General features: G+C 48.5%; 1 protein-coding gene across 2 annotated transcripts in view; it reads right to left on the bottom strand.

Annotated features, from left to right (window-relative positions):
* TRIO (trio Rho guanine nucleotide exchange factor) overlaps positions 1-17,489 on the bottom strand; it is a 353,374-nt gene that overhangs the window by 124,488 nt on the left and 211,397 nt on the right. For both annotated transcript variants that reach the window (XM_042997460.1, XM_042997467.1), the window contains exons 12-18: positions 13,446-13,615; positions 12,373-12,547; positions 7,866-8,061; positions 6,925-7,091; positions 4,536-4,655; positions 2,627-2,818; positions 2,000-2,149 (exon numbers count right to left, since the gene is read on the bottom strand). In XM_042997460.1, coding sequence (XP_042853394.1) covers positions 2,000-2,149; positions 2,627-2,818; positions 4,536-4,655; positions 6,925-7,091; positions 7,866-8,061; positions 12,373-12,547; positions 13,446-13,615 — 1,170 coding nt within the window. The remainder of the gene's footprint in view (positions 1-1,999; positions 2,150-2,626; positions 2,819-4,535; positions 4,656-6,924; positions 7,092-7,865; positions 8,062-12,372; positions 12,548-13,445; positions 13,616-17,489) is intronic.

The following is a 17,489-nucleotide window of genomic DNA, read 5'->3' on the forward strand; positions in this document are numbered from 1 at the left end:
AACAGCACAGTACGAGTGATTCGCTTCTTCAACTAATAAATACTAATAAAAGGAGGTGCTGTTTAGATTGAAGGAGATTTAAGAGACATACCAATAAAGTCAATGCGTGGACCCTGTTTAGAATCCTGATTAAAACTACATATAAAAGACGTTTATGGATCGATCAGAGATATTTGAACACTGTTGGATCTTGTATAAATTAAGAGATACTGTTAATTTTTAGGACAGGATAATGGTGTTGTGGTTATGTTTTTGAAAGGCAGAATTTAAAAATTTTTTTTAAAATATTATTTATTATTGAGAGACAGAAAGACACAGGGCGTTAGCAGGGGAGGGGTAGAGAGAGAGGGAGACACAGAATCCGAAGCAGGCTCCAGACTGTCAGCACAGAGCCCGAGGCAGGGCTCGAACTCACAAACTGCGAGATCATGACCTGAGCCGAAGTCGGTCGCTTAACCAACTGAGCCACCCAGGTGCCCCGAAAGGCAGAATTTTAAAAAATATATTTGAGAGAATGTGCACACACAGGAGGGACAGGGAGGGAGAGAAGCATTTGAAGCAGGTGCCATGCTAAATATTATAAAATGGTAATTTTAGCAGGGCTTTATTCCACAAACCGTGAGATCATGACCTGAGCTGAAATCAAGAGTTGGACACTCAACCGACTTGAGCCACCCAGGCACCCCAGAAAGGCTGAATTTAATACTTAGTCATATGCTGAAGTATTCACAAATAAAAGGATATAATATCTAGAATTTAAAGTAACGCAGTGAAGGTGGGCACATGCCCACGTGCTGATAGTTACTGACACTGCCTGTGACAGGGACACAGAAGTCTGGTATCGGTTCTATTTGGTATGCTCCTTAAACTTCCCTAATGAAAAGTTTAAAGATCCCTAACACCCAAACACTACGGAATCCCAGTTGAATGCAGAAATCTGAACAGGCCTGTGATGATTTTTGTTTTAAATTTTTTCTAAGTATCTTTCTTAATGAACTAAGTAGTATTCAATTTTGTTTTATTCTGAATGGATTCCAGAGAAAGACAAATTACGATGATTCCAGGTCCAAACAGCCTCACGGTGGTGGCTGTTTCATACACGGGCTTTCAGGTCCTGTGGCAAATGGTTAAAATAACAAGCCCGAGGAAGCCACGACTGTTTTCCCAACTTCGGTCGCCGAAAAAGAGAGTCATGTGAGGGAAGCTCAAAAAAAGTTCCCAGATAGAAATTTTCAAAGAGCTACAATCTGTTCTCCCAGACCAGACAGTAACTCTGTCAGGACAGAGGATCACCTTCAGGATGGAAACAGAAATTATTAAATGTAACAGGAAATGGTGTGAGAGGTGTCAGAACACTGAAGCTATGACAAAACTAAACTCGGTAAGGCCGCAATGAAAAGCAAACGCCATGCCTACTTTTCATGGGGCTGAGTGGCAGCCGGCCGAGTCTCAGGAGATCTTTTCCAGAGTGAAAGACCGTATCATAAAGACACAGAAGTGCTGGCAAACAGTTTGAGCACTTTTCAGAACTTCTGGGTGACTGAAGTACGAACGAACACACACACACACACACACACACGACAAAAGCGGCTAGAAAAAAGTCCTCATTTAAAGCTGCTCACACTTAAAACTTCAAGCCTGGATTATGGGCTTCAATGTTTTGCAGGAAACACTTCCTGAACAAGTATTAGTAACTAATCCTGGAAATCACAAAGGGTGTTCCCGCCCCTTATCCACTGTACAGTGGGTTCAGTCTTTGTTCCTAAAAAAGGCTGAATTTCCAAAGGAAGATTATTTTAAGGTACAGGCACTCTTGTCTCACCAAATCAATCTCTTTCTGTGTTCAACACCAACCGAACTGCACTCTGCACACAGGGGCTCCCCCTGGAAAGCGAAGGCGGCCTGCGCACCCAGCACATGGGGACACCCCATGGCGAGCGCCCTCGTGTCTGTGTGCCCTGTGCAGGGACGCAGCAGCACCCCGGAGGCCACTCCGTACCTTCAGGAACGCTTCCTTTTGCTCCAGATGCTTGCTGATCATTGGGGTGACGTGGTCTGTCTCGGAGTTGGGGCCCAGTTTGTCGGCCCCTCCACACCAGTCCTCTTCTCTCTTGTACTCCTGCTCCAGGCTCTCGAGGACGCTGCAGACCTGCGAGCAGAAAGCCGCAGGCTCAGAGGGGCCACTCGGCATCTGACGCCACAGATGGCATCTTTGGGAAGTGTGGTCAGTCATGCTCTGGGGATAAAAGTGCTGGCCTGGGGACCAAGACCTTCGGAAGGCACTGTGGGCCCCACCTCAGGTGAGGACAAACGCAGGGGCCAAAGTAGGCAGGTCTTTCAGAACAAGAACAAAATAAAAACGGAATTTCCGGTCTCTCTCTGGTGTTTCAGGCTATGAATCTGAAGGAGAGGAAAGCGGATGTCTTCTCGGGTCCTTTCCAACCTATTCCTCTTGGATTCCTAGGGGAGGCAAGGATCATTCTACTTCTAGAATGCTTTTCTCTGCTTGAAGTTGAGTTCACTGGCTCGATAACGACTGACGAGTTAACGACTGAACTATCCAACAAAACTAAGCTCCACACAGAAAGCCGGTGAGGAGCCCAAGGACTAGAGCGGCCCTCCTCACCTGCTCTGAGGTTTTGTAGAAGGCGACAGACGCGTTCACCAGCTTGAGGCGGTCTTCCATCTTGAGCATGAGCTGTTGCCAGTGAGACGCCACTTTCTCGGCACAGTCCCTGATCATGTCCATGTCATAGTGATTGGCCTGCAGCATGGCCTCCGCCTTCTGCTGCACCTGCAGCGCACTCTGATGTGTCTTCTAAGGAAAGAGAAAGGACAGGGAACACTTGTGTGATGGGGGCGTCACGCACTTATTTACCAGGGAGGCTGTGGTCCCTCCGCTCCGCTTGCTTTGATCCAAACAACTTCAGCGAATGCTCATTAGGACACTTCTGAAAACACAGCACACGGTTCAGTTAAAAACAACAAAGTGTTCATGCCCAGCAACAACTGTGTTTATACTTAAATTACCTAACGAAGGATGAAATGCACTAAGACATTGCAGAATGGGTCTCAGTTGTGGGTTCTCAGCTTGAGAAATAGCAGGAAAAAACCTTAATAGCCAATATTCTAAGAAAGCTGTTGAAATGTTCCCAATTTATTCTTCCTATTCATCCTTCTTACAATAGCAGCCAGAGGCCAATGAACACACGGACAAAAAGGTGGCCACAGTGAGTGCATTTTTACCTTAAACTGTGTACTTGAGTAAAGTTTTCAAGAACTATTGACTTTAAAAAAGAGAGAGAGAGACAGAGAGAGAGAGAGAAACATAATTAAAAGCTAAGAATGAACCAAGTGTGCTCTCTGGAGGTTCATGCCATATTAAAATATCAACATAACATCACAAGTTTGGTAGAATTCCTGCTTGTGTGTGCTCCTCTAAGATTCCACAAGATGCTGACAGGCCAGGTTCTCCCACTGACGAACCAGAGTGCTGCACAGGGTAGCAGTCAGGGGGGTAGAGGGGTCCGTGGGTCTGTGACATGAACTGTTTTTTTGTTTTGTTTTGTTTTTAGACAACAGCAAAATTTTACAGATTGCGTGAAAAGGCACAAAATGATCCCATCAAAGACCATACACAATATCGCCCTGTCCTTCACTCAGACACAACGACATGTGTTAGCAGTTATTAGAAATCACTAGGCACAGTGTACAATTCTCAAAAGATGCCCAAACTCTGGGCTTTAGGAAGTGTTAACACAGGTCTGTTGACACTGAGTAGTTGAAAGTTAAGTTAGTCTCGAGAATAAATTACCGCTATTTTCTGTAGCCTTCTTCTCTGGCTATGTATGCAACCAGAGCAGGAAACAAGTTTTCTGCAAGCAAATGCTCTTTTTCTCTTGAGTTGACCCTGAGACCACCTATCACAATGAACTCTCCCCTCTCCCCTAAACTCTACAAATAATTAATCCATATGCTGTGAGAGTGAATTGTAAATGGACCTGGAACTGGGCCAAGCCATTCTGCTGAAGTCCCGGCCTGGCACCGACCCCCATCAAGGTGAGAAACACTGCTTCTCATCAGGGTCAGAGAGTTCTGTGCACAGTGTTGTTTATGGATAACCGTGAATTTGTGATTTGCACTTGGTCTGGGTAAGCTGCCCACAGTGCTCTGTTTGGTCCAGGGATGTGCTTAAGAGACCAGCAACACAGAACACCCCTCAAGCCCAGACCCTGGCATGGGTTCTCAGGTGCCAAGTGTTCTTGACAGAGGGCGGTGCGTCTTGCCGGGACCCTCAAGGCGGGAGGACAGCGGGAGCCACCAGGCGTTCTGGGGTGGCACCGTGAGGTCCCCGAGCTGGCACACGCATCGTCCCCTTCACTATAGTCACCTGCCCGTTTGCTTCCCTGAAGGAAACTGTAGAGCATCAGCGCTGCCACTTAGGGTCCTGCTGAACCCCGTCTGGCTCAGGTTCAGTCCCCCGCGAGGGAGCGTACATGCATGTCCTGGGGCGGGCGGCGGGCCGGTGTCCCTACCTCGATGGCGTGCTGGAACTGCTCGTGCTCCCTCTGCAGCTGCTCTGCCTCCTGCAAGGAGCTGGCTGTGATGAGTCCGGCATTCAGCATCGACTCTCCGTTGCGGATCCAGCCCAGCACCTGAAACACGACACGGGGACCTCCAAGCCTCTGCCCTCCCCTGGGGGCCCCCCTGCAGGCCAGCCGGGACACGAGCCAAGTGAGCGAGGAGGTCAGGCTGCTCCCATCCGCTGGGAAACATGGGTTTCTTTATGGTCCCACCTGCCAACAGCCTGATGTCCTTCTAAGGTATCTGATCAGAAGTGCCACGTTCTAAGATTAATTCTTAAAATTACTTATGCTTTCAAATGGGAGCTGAAAAGGCAGAGCGTCCAGCGGATGGTTACTGTTAGTCCACAGGTCAAAACGGATTAAGAATCACCTATTAGATCTACGGCCACAAACAATTCCCTGATAATCAAGGGAAGTATTTTTCATTCCTTTTATCCTTATTAACATGCAAAATTAGCAAACTGCTTGGTAAAGGAACTACGTTATTTCACCAACGTATTTTCTAATTTAACGTCAGCATTAAATGGCCCACTAACCAGAGAATGAATTCAGAGGTGCTGTAACGCCCAGGGTCAAAGCACAGGATTCCCAGCATCACACACAAACAAGAGGCTCCCCAGCTGTGGAAGGTCATTCTGGTAGTTATTTGTGGCAAAGACCACTTACTGCCCGCCCTACAGCTGGCTTTCCTCATCTCCTTTACTCAGAAAACTTAGACTGTGGGGGGTGGGGGGGCCTTAGTCTAAAACTGCTTCTCAGCCCCTACATGCAGCTTCATCGCGGCTAGGAACATTCCGTAGCACCTCCCACTACTGACATCACTGAAGCAGCCTCGGGGCAGCCGTGTGAACACATTTCTTTTCTGATACAAGTACTGCTTCTTCCCTGTTATGCTCTGCCCTTCCTGCTGCCTGGGAAGGGGACAGGGGAGCTGGGGCTGCAAGAGCCATGTGGCAACCCCTCGCCAGCATGTGTGCCTAACCTACCACGTGGCTGCTAAATGAACACCAGCCATCGACCACATCCTGCCCTGTTATGTAGAGAATATTTATAGGCAAATGCAATTCCTAGTGGATAGTCTAGTCCTTTATTTCTTACACACACGGTTTTGTTTTTAGCAAGAGGGACACTTTATTAACTGGTCTTTATTGTTTTTTAAGTTTTGGGGGGCCCGGAGGGGCCCGGGGGGCTCAGTTGGCTCCATATCCGACTCCTGATTTTGGCTCAGGTCATGATCTCACGGTTTGTGAGTTTGAGCCCTGTGCCCGGCTCTGTGCTGACATTGCAGAGCCTGCTTGGGATTCTCTGTCCCCCTCCCTCTCTGCCCCTTCCCCACTTGCATTAGCTCCCTCTCTCTCAAAATCAATAAATAAACTTAAAAAAAATAAAGTTTTATGTAACTAATCTGCACCCAACATGGGGCTCAAACTCATGACCCTGAGATCAAAAGTCACATGCTCTTCTGACTGAGCCAGCCAGGCACCCCTATGAACTGGTCTTTAAAAGGCAGGTCACGATACTTTATCTCATCACATGGGGCACCAACAGGTGCTCTTTTAGTTTTCGACTTTGACAGCACACCTGCTTCAGTGTGAGTGCCACCCACATACACACTGCAAACTGCTAACACTCCAGAGGCACCTGATCCCCTCCGTTCGACCTAATACATGCTTTTCTGAGCCTCCATCAGAATCTCAGAAGGCCATACCTTCCTTGCCAGGAAGGCGGTATCACGAGGGGTTTCTCTGCTCATGAGATAAAATGTCACGTACATGCTGAATGGATGTACGTATAGAATCCCAATGGCTACGAGCCGAAAACAATCTTTCAAATACTCCATTTTTATTTTGCCATGCTATCTGAGACATGGCAGTGCAGCATGCTGGTAACAGAAGAAGTCTCCAGCCCTGCATAAGCTGTGATACCAGCCTATTTGGCAGAAAAATCGTATCGTTATTTAGCCTGAGAAGCTATGTGCTCAGAGTTTCAAGCAAGAGATTACCAGTAACAAAACAAGCCAAATGGATGTTACTTTCAAGTGCTACGTCTGCTGGGCTGGAAGCCTTCTCCACTACAGAGTCAACACACAGCTGTCCGGGCGCTGGCTCAACACTTACTCATGAGCTAGGGCTGCCCTGGGGGAGTGTGTCACATCATGTGTGAGAACAACGCTTACACACGAGCTAGGGCTGTACTGGGGGTGGGTATGTTACATCATGTGTCAGAACAGCTGTGTCTGGAACAGGGACAGTCTCCCCAATTTCCAGGTGGTCACACACCGAGTGCCCACGCACGGGGGCCCGCTGTGGTCTGGCTCCACGTGCAGCCCTCTGTTTACCTGCTTCACCTCGGCCTGCAGGTGGCGAAGTTGCACACACTGTTCCAGGTGCTTCCGATGCTGCTCAGCCGCGACATCCAGCTCCTGCTGCTTCTCGTGAAGGAACTCCAGCAAGTCCTGGACCCGGGTGGCCATGTCTACGTCTCTGTCGCAAAGCAGCTCCACGCCTGTGGACATGAAGGGAGAGCCGAGAGTTCGGTGGGCACATCGACCCATTCTTCAGCCGTGTGACGGACGCCGTGCTTTCGAATAATCTGTTGGTCGGGCCAAGTTCAAGGAAGGCGTGACCAACACAGGAGTGTTTGTTTCTGTGTGCCTCCAAGCACGCGAGGGGGTCTCAAACAACATATCTGCTGTGTTCCAGAGCAAAATACAATGCACGGCTAATCAAACCAAACCCATTTCGGGTCAATCTTTCCACAGTGGTAAGTGGTGACAGGTGCCTCACTCTTAGAAGCGAGCGAACTTTGGCTTGCTTTTGTCGTGTATCACTGCACACCCAGTTTACTCTTTAGGAAGCATCTGATTTGTGTAAAATGAGTGATGCAGTATGCAGGTTGTTGCTAAGTTTCAAACACTACACATTTCTGTCTACATTTTTGAGCCTATAGTGACATCTGCTGGTAAAATATAAACTAAGAAAAAAATAAAGAATGTGAAAAATTTGTTGGAGATTCACATTTCATTCATGGACAATTAGCATTCATGCTACCTGAAATGACAAGCCAAGAGTATTAAGGGCTAAATGCGCTAATCATAATGTCACAGGTGATCACATGTGAACACGAAACAGCCAAAACAATCCTTTCGAAGCGCAGGTACCTAGAACATCTACGTCACAGGGGCTGACCATGCTTTGCAGCCATCGCACATCACACATCACACACACACACACACAATAAAAACCCCACAAGTGACACAGACCGAAATGCACTCCTTACCAGAAGCCTGCACTTCATTGACATACTGCAGAAGGTCCTGCCCTTGGTGGATGACATCGAAGGTTAAGTTATTCATGGTCAGAGCTTTGTCTGCGTGGTGTTGCAGGCGCTGTTCCGCTATTGTGAGATCTTCTGTGTCAAAGTCGTTCATTTGCTGAGAAAGCTCATCATTCCAAGACTCAAGGTCTGAGATGATCTGACAGAGGAGAGTGTCTCCTTAGGACCGAGACTTACAAAATAACGAACATGTGCTGCGACCCCTCACTGCGCCAAGTAAGGAAGAAAGGAATGTGACTGGGTCCCAGGGACATGGAAGCCAGCTGTTGGGGCTTCCATGGGCCACAGATGGGACAGTTAGACACAAAAACCTACCACAACTGAACAAAGTTTATCAAACATACAAAAACACATTAACCCCTAATGGTACTTTTTAAAAAAAGAAGAGTTAAAAAGCCTAAAATTAAATGAAAAACTTTTTTCCCCTTCATGTTTGCTTATTTATGTATTTATGTATTTATTTATTGAAAGACAGACAGAGAGAGAGAGAGAGAGATCACGAGCAGGACAGGGGCAGAAAGTAGCCCAAGCAGGCTCTGTGCTGTCAGTGCAGAGATCAACGTGGGGGTTGAACTCATGAACCGTGAGATCATGACCTGAGCCAAAACCAAGAGTCAGAAGCTTAACCGACTGAGCCACCCAGGCACCCCACATGAAAAACTCTTCTGATTAGAGGTTGACAGGAGACCAATCTTTATCCTAAAATTGGTAATTAGAAATTTAAGCCTATAACAATGAAGAAAGGTTATCCTTTATAGATAAATCTAGTTATTAAATGCAGAAATAATAAAATTAGAAAGTTTGTTCTAATTATTTTTTTAATTTTAGTGAAATAACTATTCAGACAATGATCATTGTGCAGTTAACTGTAATGGAAAGAAAGAGGGGACCCAGTGGGAGGGTCAGGCTGCCCCATCCTCATCCTGCAGACCAACCTCCGAGCCCCACATAAGTGGGGCCAGACAGGACCAACCTCTGACAGGAGAAGCTGTGGGTCCTGTGGAGCATCTGGCACAGAAATAGACCTGGAATCTCACTCAGGTCTTTACATCTAAACTCCAAGTTTATAAGAAGCACCAGGAAAGAAAACTTCTGTTAAACAGAAGAAATCACTAAGTGAATGCAGAACGTGGGACCTGGTTTCTTCAGCTGACGCAGTTATTTCCACAAGTCATGGCAGGAGGAAAAGAAGGCTAGCTGAAGAGACGATTCTGGACAGAAAGGCTAAGTATCTTATGTGGGCACAGTGCCCACATGCCCAGTAGGGGCCACCTGTAGAGGGTCCAAGAGAAGCAGGGTCCTAGAGAGCAAGGACTTTGGTGGGGGGGGAGGGGTACGACTCTGGTTATATAAGAAAAGGTCTTACTTTGGAGAGATACTTAAAAGTCTTTAGGAGTGAAATGATAAGCGGACAAAGCTTTTCTCTCAACTATTACAGCACAACAATAACAAAAGAAGGGGGATGTGCAGCAGGGAACACACAATCCTGCTACATTTGGGAGACAGGCACATGGGTATTCACTATACGATCATTGCAACTTTGGTGCAGGTTTGAAAACTTTTGTAATACACTTTAAAAAATTAAGATGAGAAGTTACAGAATCCAGAAAGGAAGAAAAAAACTTCTTGTGAAAGAATACTGTATTATACACTTCAGTGGAATAACATTCCCCAGGGGTCCCGATTTACTTTATCCAGAAGAGCAGTAACCACATGAGTTTGAAAATCTGAGAAATGTGAGAGAGCTGACACAGAATCCAGCGAGGAGATAAAAGGTAATAAAAACCGAAGGCTTCCCCAAATGCCTATGGCACAAATCTTCCAGGTTTATTCTTTCATTAGAGACGTCTGCATACAGTATATGCATTTACATTAATTTATAAAATTGATAACTTTAAATAATGTTAAATTACACTTAAGCCAAAAAGCCAATGAGGGGAAGTATTTTTAACAAGGAAGAAGATGACCATACCTTTAATCTTTACCTCTAAGGGGAATCTTCTTTCTTAACGTTTGTTTTTTGACACTGAGGCAGGAGAGACTTGGGTGTGGTGGTGAGGTACAGACTTAGCGCTAATGTCTCACGGAGACAGCGATAGGGCTCAGACAGCAGTCAAGCAGCGGGCAGTAAATAAAGATGGATGTGCTAGAACCGGCGGGATTTGAAAACGCTCACCAAGCTTCAAGAAACCCCGGCGATGGCCATGATCAAAAGATCATCAGGAGAAATCCTGCCCAAGGCTTACAGTCACAGTTTGTCAATCGCACATGTGAAGACAAGAAATTGGTGGCAGAAACAAAGCTCAAGAAAGTGGAAATGACTTTTGAATACCAATTCTGGAGAAATAACTTGTGTTATTTCTCTTCCTAATGGTACATATAACTGTGTTCCATAAACAAACTGTCACAGGACGCGGTAGTAATGACTCCGTTGTTTCCAGAGCAATCGAGCCGGTTTTCCCTGGAAATAGGAAGAGGCTGAAACAGCAACATCCTCAGCGCAGAAAACCTAGATCCGGGGCGCCTGGGGGGCCAGTCGGACGAGCATCCAACTTCAGCTCAGGTCATGATCTCAATGGTTCGTGGGTTCGAGCCCTGCATTGGGCTCTGTGCTGTCGGTGTGGAGCCCACTTTGGATACTCTGCCCCCTCTCTCTATGCACCTCCCCCGCTCGCGCTCTCTCTCAAAAATAAATAAACATTTAAAAAACAGTTGGCCAAGGAATAGATAAGTTTCTACCATGAAGATAACTCCTCACATGTGCAGTCCGATGGAGCATTTTCCCAGATAAGGGAGGAAAGCCCAGCTGAAGTCCTAACTGCAAGGTTTTCATGTTTTAGGATTACTCCAGAGAAAAGAGGCTCTTAGGCTGTGACATTTTAAAAAGCTTTTAAACTACACTGTAGCTGGCCTGTGACTGCACTGCGGGTTTAATTTCCTTAGCTCAGGAAAGCACTTACCCCTGGCCTGGCACACCGGCTTTATTAAGGCCACTTGGAACTTTGTAGCTTTGGTGTGGAGAAAATGTAGGTTTCTGGTTTCTGAACTACATATTAAAACACTAGTTTGTTGATAATGGAAATACAATTAAATTTTTTCCCTTTAAAGTAGCAATAATACAGATGAAGCCAAGAGATTTTTTTTTTTTTTGAAATATCAACATGTCTTGAAGAGAAACTTCAAATAATGCCTGTTTCCAAATTGAAACTATTCAACAAGCAGCTAAGTTTACAAAAGCAATTCATCTGAAGTAGAGATCAGAGAGGAAAACAGCCATGCTGGGTCTTCTGTTCATACTGCCAGCAACCTGGAAGCTGGACTGCAGGCCCAGGCCGTGGGCAGGTCCTTAAAGAGCTGAGGACAGCGTGCCTTTTCCCTACCTGGCTTCATGTGTCTCTAAACATCAAGACCGAGAGCAGATTTTACCAGACAATGTGCATAGGGCTTAATTCCTCTCCTGTCGTGAACCAGAGATGATGATAAGAACAGCCAAGAAGGCCTTTCTTTAATGAAAACACTGAGGGAAGTTTAGACAAGTGGCCAACCAAGGCCCACCCCCCGAGAGGCCTCGCACAGGGCCTGGCCTGGTCCTTGTACCACACGCAGAGCTGGGCCTACAGACAGGCCCGAGAGAAGCAGGCAAAGCCCACTTCAGCAGAGGGTCCTCCCCTCAGCCAAGGTAAGTGAAGCAGTCTACGCGAGCCCCCACCGTCCCTCTGCCCCAGTGGATTTAGGGTCTGGGTCTGCGTGCCCTCGAGGCCCTTGCGCGGGCAGGGCATGCCCTCCAGACTGCCTGGGCAACGTGCTCCACCAGCCGCGTGAAGCTGACAGGCACCGGGAGACTGGCCTCATCTGGCTCAAGTGAGTTTTGGTTCCTTCATCCATGTTTCACAGATTCGGCATCATCCAATTATACTTACTTGGGCTTGCAGTTCATCAGGTTCAAAACTCAGATCTTCCCTGGCACATTAAGAAACGGCCTTTTGTTGAAGTAAAAGGAAAGAAACTCACAGATAAGGGGCAATTTGTAGGCAAGGATGAAAGATCATCTGGGCACACTCCTTGGAAAAGACTGGATTTCCTGCTCTCTGCAAATGCTATCACCACTGACGAGCCTTATTCTCGCTCCTGGTGGGGGCAGGCGGGGGCGGGGGCAGGGGGCAGGGAGGGGAGGGACAGAAAGAACAGGGGAGAGTGGCGGCCTCAAGTGTGTGCCTCAGACAAGGGGAGGGCTGCGTGGGACCCGGCCCCGGGCCCGACAGGCCAGGACGCAGCCAGACGGGCTCGACTGCACTCACACAGGCTGTGCTCCGTCCTGCTGTGCGGTGCGGCTTCCGGCACAGCCCCCTCGGCTCGCAGGCCAAGACGCAAGCCTTCCTTCCTCTGTCCTGCCCCGAATGCAGGGGGAGAAGACGCCGGAACCGGCGGGGGACGAGGAGGGGGCACTCACATCGATGGCATCCCTCTCGAACACGCGCAGCTGCAGAAAGAGCTCCAGCTTGATCTTGCGCTCCTGGAAGAGCTCCTCCATCTGGGCCTGGGCCTCGTCCAGCTGCTGCAGCACCGTCTCGATGTGGCTGATGGAGCTGTTGTGGGGGGTCTTGTTGCTGGAAATGGCAGAGTCCCTGCGGAAGGGAGAGGGGACGGGGCGGCATGAGAAAGTCTCCCATCGTCAGACACCAGATCCGGCCGCGCAGACTTCAGGGGGAGGAAGGCCGGCAGGAAGCAACAACACTGGGCTTCCTCCTGCGAGCCAGCCGCCAGGTCTGCGGCCACACCGAAGACTGTCCCCCGCGCCGCCCACCGTCCCCCTGCAAAGCAGCCTAGTAACTCCAGAAAGTGACTTCCGAAGCGCTTCACTGTAGCCACTCTTCTCCTTAGGTAGAGAGAACAGAATCCACGATCCCTGCTTGCTAAAACGGTAGAGTCCCATCAGGAACAAGGGGTTAAACTCTAATGCAATCAATCAGGCCTTTATTGAGTCCCTTTCGCCTGACTCGCGGCAAAGTGAGCATCGCGTGAAGTTAGCAGTAATGATTTGAGAAGCTGTCCTCGAAGGATCCAATAAAGGAAGTCTGCTTCCAGCCCCCGCAGAGCAGGGAGGAAAGTGACACCTGGGGCCTGGTCTCCCCCAGCCTCTGCTCCCGCGCCAGGGACACCCACCATCCTCTGGGGACACGGGTCACTCAGGGTCTGAAGGACACAGTTCTGGGAGGTTTAAATCAGCCCGGCTTGTAAGGAAGTTTCAGTAATTACTAGGTAGCTGTTAACAGGACATATTAATAAAAGCCGAGTTCTGGGAAAGTTTATTAGTCAATGCCGTGATGAGAAAAATCATTGAGTTAAAAAAAAAAAAAAACAGTCAAAGAGGGAAAAAAACAAAAAAGAGAAAGAAAGGGAGGTTACTGTCCTCTGTATGCAGACATGTTATTTGCTCCCCACCTAGCAGGACAGGGAATTAAACAGCTCATTGTTCCCTGGCCGGCTCCAGGGGATGCGGGCGGGAGGAGGGGACCGGCCCACCTCAGCTGCTGTATGAGGTCCTCCCCTTCCTTGATCACGTTCACCGTCACTTGCAGGGTCGTCTGCTGCTGCTGGCCAAAGCGCTTGATGAGGTCCTGCACGGCCTCCACCGACTCGGCATACACGTCATCCAGAAGCTCCTTCTGCAGCTCCTCCAGCCACGTCCACAGCTGCGGAAGGACAGGGCGCAGTGAGCCCCCCTCCCCGGAGACGCCCCCTCCCCGAGTGACCCCGCTGGGAGGCAAGCGAGGCGGCTGGCTCCCAGGGACGGGAAGGGGGCAGGGGCACGGCCCGAACGGCCCCGGCCCCCCCCAAAAATCAGCGGGCCACCACCGCCTGGTGAAAACACACAGGCACAGAGCCGGAGGGGACTGTCACAAAAGCGAAGAGAGGAAAGGGAAGGGAAGTCAGTCTTTCCGATCCTTCCTGGGCTCAGTCCGAGAGTCAGAGGAATAGGAGAGACCCCCCCCCCCCACCAACCAAAACATCTGCTAAGCATAATGCATTCTTCCACACATCCTCTGACTCTTGTTTAGCAGATGGATAGTTTTATTTTATTTTTAGCAAGGGCACTACTACAATCCATTATTAATTATTAAACCACTGCTCAGATGTGGCTGCTCTGCATCGCTCAGAGAAGAAGGAAGCCTATGATGTGGTGGAATAAAGTCATCACCACGCCTGGCGGGAGATTCGGATGAGGCGCGGTGCTCGGTAACCTCGCCCATCCCGGGCCACGGCCAAGCCGGCCGCGACGCGGTCCTTCAGTGAAAGGAGTGTGCACACCGGGAACACTTCAGCACCTCCATCCCACAACCCTCACAACTGCGCCTGGGGACGTGGATGGGTGAAGACAACTTGGAACAACGGTGGCAAGAAGCCCGCTAGGCCTGGTGGGAGCAGAGCATGTCTCCCACTTCTGGGAAGCCCCCCACTGCCTCCTCGGATTCTCCGGAGCGCCAGTCAGTAAACTGAAAAGGATGTTTAATTAGGCCAAGCAGGCCCTGGGGGCTGGGAAGCGGGTTGTGTGAGGAGAAAACGCTTCCTGCTTCCTCGAGGATGTAAGAATTGCCCCTTCCCCCCTGCCCAACCCCCCCCCCCCACCCCCTTATCTTCCAAGCATCCGTCACAGACATCACCTCTTCCCCTGACATTGACCAGCTGTGCCGGGCTCTGTGGCTAACGCTTAGCAAAACCGTGCTTGCCAAAGTAAATGCTGGATCTGGTCTTTTGTTTCTGAGCTTATCTTTTTTGAAAACTGCCCTATGAGGAGGTGTAACTGACATACAATAAACTGCACGAATCTCCAGGATACAATTTCTTAAGTTTTTAACGTATGGACACACCCATGGAGAGACCCCTGTTGTCTACAGCGAACAGCTCCATCACCCCAAGTCCTCCTGTGCCCTCTAACCCTTCTGTCTCGCTCTGCCCTCCTGCCCCAGGCAATCACCCATCTGCTTTCTGTCACTACAGATTAGCTTGCATTTTCTTGAAAAAGTGTGTAAGTATGGACTGACTCTGTTTTTGGTCTGGCTTTCCTTTGACAAAATTATTTTGACATTCATCCATACAGTTGTACGTATCAACAGTCCACACCTTCTACCGTGGACATGTACACCAGCCTGGGTGCGTGGCACAGTTCAGCCACTCAGCTCTTGATGGCACTGGAGCTGTTTCCACTTTTTGGCCACTACACAACTCTTAGGAACGTCTGTGCACAGTCTCTGTGCGCCTGTTTTTCTTTTTTTGAATGATATATACGTGTAGAGTGGCTGGATCCTATGACAGGTGTAGGTTTAAATTTTTAACAAACTGCCAAACTGTGTTTCCCCAGGCTGCACCCTATCATGTTCCTGCCAGCGCTCTATGAAAGTTCCAGTTCCTCCACTGCCTCACCAATTTCTGGTAAGATCAGCCTTTTTCATTTTAGTCATTCCAGATGGGTGCGATCTCATTATGGTTTTAATTAGCAATTCCCCACTTATTAATGATGGCAAGACGAGCTAACTTTCTAAGAATTCTTTTGTTGTTAAATGTAGCTTTGGTTATAAAGAAAGTATCCAGATGCTTCTGTCAGATCAGTATTTTAAATATGGCAGGTCAGTTAAAAAACATGGGAAGTAAAGGCCAATGATTTTATTTGTCAGTCACACTACCTGGAATCCTAAGATTTAATTTTACTAAAAACATTAAATAAAACATCTGTTACTTTATTTCTTAGTATCTACCCAGGTTGGTTTTTCTTTTTTTGTATGTAAGTTATCAAATTTCATACGATTCCAGAATTTTAATTTAAAGGAGTTTTAGAGCTGAGCTGGTTCAACTCTTGGCTCTTGCAGGTTAAGGAAAAGAAGCCCCCGTGATGAACCCACCCTCAGGACACGGGCAAAAGCAACCGCTGGTGCTAAGCTTGCACTGGAAAAGAGACCTCCAGATCCAGTCCCATGCGCATTGACACGGTACTTCAGCACCAAAAATACCACTCAGTGGTTCACCAAATATGGACCAACGTCCTGCACCATCTGTAAAGGGTCCATAATCACGAACACACTCTTTTGGGTTTGTTGTTGCTCCTGTTTGCTCTCGTCTGAATCCTAAACCCTCATGAACCTGGTTGTTGCATTTATAAACGGGAAGGGTGACGGCATGATGGCCACGAGGAATCTCCCAATTTGCTCCTAAGAAAAACCTTCCACGTTCTAGAGGTCACACTGTACAGCAGCAGCATTATGGATTGAAGAGATACTCGAACAAAGCATTGGCTCTGTGACCTAAGACATCACGGAATCTCTCCGAAACCCAGATCACTAACTAGGGATCCTCAGACCAAGACCGGCCTCAAGGAGCCACGAGGAGGGCAAGAAGACAGGCGGCGTAGGAGAGCGCTAGGTGATCAGCGGGGCTCTGTAAAATGTAACCACCTGAGGTATAACGAGCCACTCAAATGAAGCGAAGAGCCAGGATTCGCTAAACGAAACCAGGGATGTGCCACTTAGGCTGCACTGAGCAAAAACCAAAATTTCACCAAAACATGTTAGCACGTCAAAATATTTAACCAAAAACATACAGAATATGTTATCTAAAAGGTAGGCTTTTCTAGCTGAAACGGCTTCAGCAGCTTCCTGGTAACCTGCCTCCTACTTGGTCCCCAAACCCTCTCAGCCACAGGTGGCCCTGCAGCCCTCCCACCTTCTGATCCCCGTCTGCCGATAAACACTATGAAAAGGTGGGCCTGTTCAACTACATTTATTCCACTGCAGAGGACAACTGGTAAACAAACAAAACCCCAATTCTTCGGTCCGTTTCTCTCACAGTCTCAACTGTCATCTTCCACCTTAATACACATGCCGCCCAGGCGCTGCCCCTACCGCGTCACTGTGTGAGAGAACCAGGAAAAGGAGCGTCACCTGCAGTGCGCCTGTCTGTGAGCCAGCCCCAGGTGATGGGCGGCAGGTGAAGGGGTGAAAACCGGAGACCCGTACGGAACGCAGAGAGAGGCATGCATATCACACGTCGAGTCCTCAGGAACAGTGCTCGCGCACTGGACTGCAGCCTCACTTCTATACGCTGTGAAGAGGAGACGGGAGATCAAAACCAATGCTCGGAACCGGCCTGGGGCACGGTGCGTAAGTGTGTTTCTACACAACTCCACGGCGACAGCCTAAGAGATGATTAAAACAAAACACTTCTAAGGTCATATGGAACCACAATTAAGAGTGTGGCTTCTGAAGCTAGATCGCTTGACTCTCTATCCTGCCTTAACATTTCCTAGGCTGTGGCCTCGGGCAAGTTACTTACCCAGGACCACGGCTCTGATTTCTCATCTGTAACACGGGCCTAAGTGCCCAGCTCAGACAGCTGCCGGCAAGATTAAATGAGTGGACACGTGCAAAGAAATAAGTAAATGTGAGCCGCTATTACTAGTTCTGTTCTTGTAAAAAAACAAAAAAAGTGGCTAGTACTTGGGGTGCCTGGGGTACCTGGGTAGCTCAGTGGGTTGATTGCCCGACTTTTGATTTTGGCTCAGGTCCTGGTCCCAGG

Source organism: Panthera tigris, chromosome A1 (assembly GCF_018350195.1).
Source record: "Panthera tigris isolate Pti1 chromosome A1, P.tigris_Pti1_mat1.1, whole genome shotgun sequence".
NCBI lineage: Eukaryota > Metazoa > Chordata > Mammalia > Carnivora > Felidae > Panthera > Panthera tigris.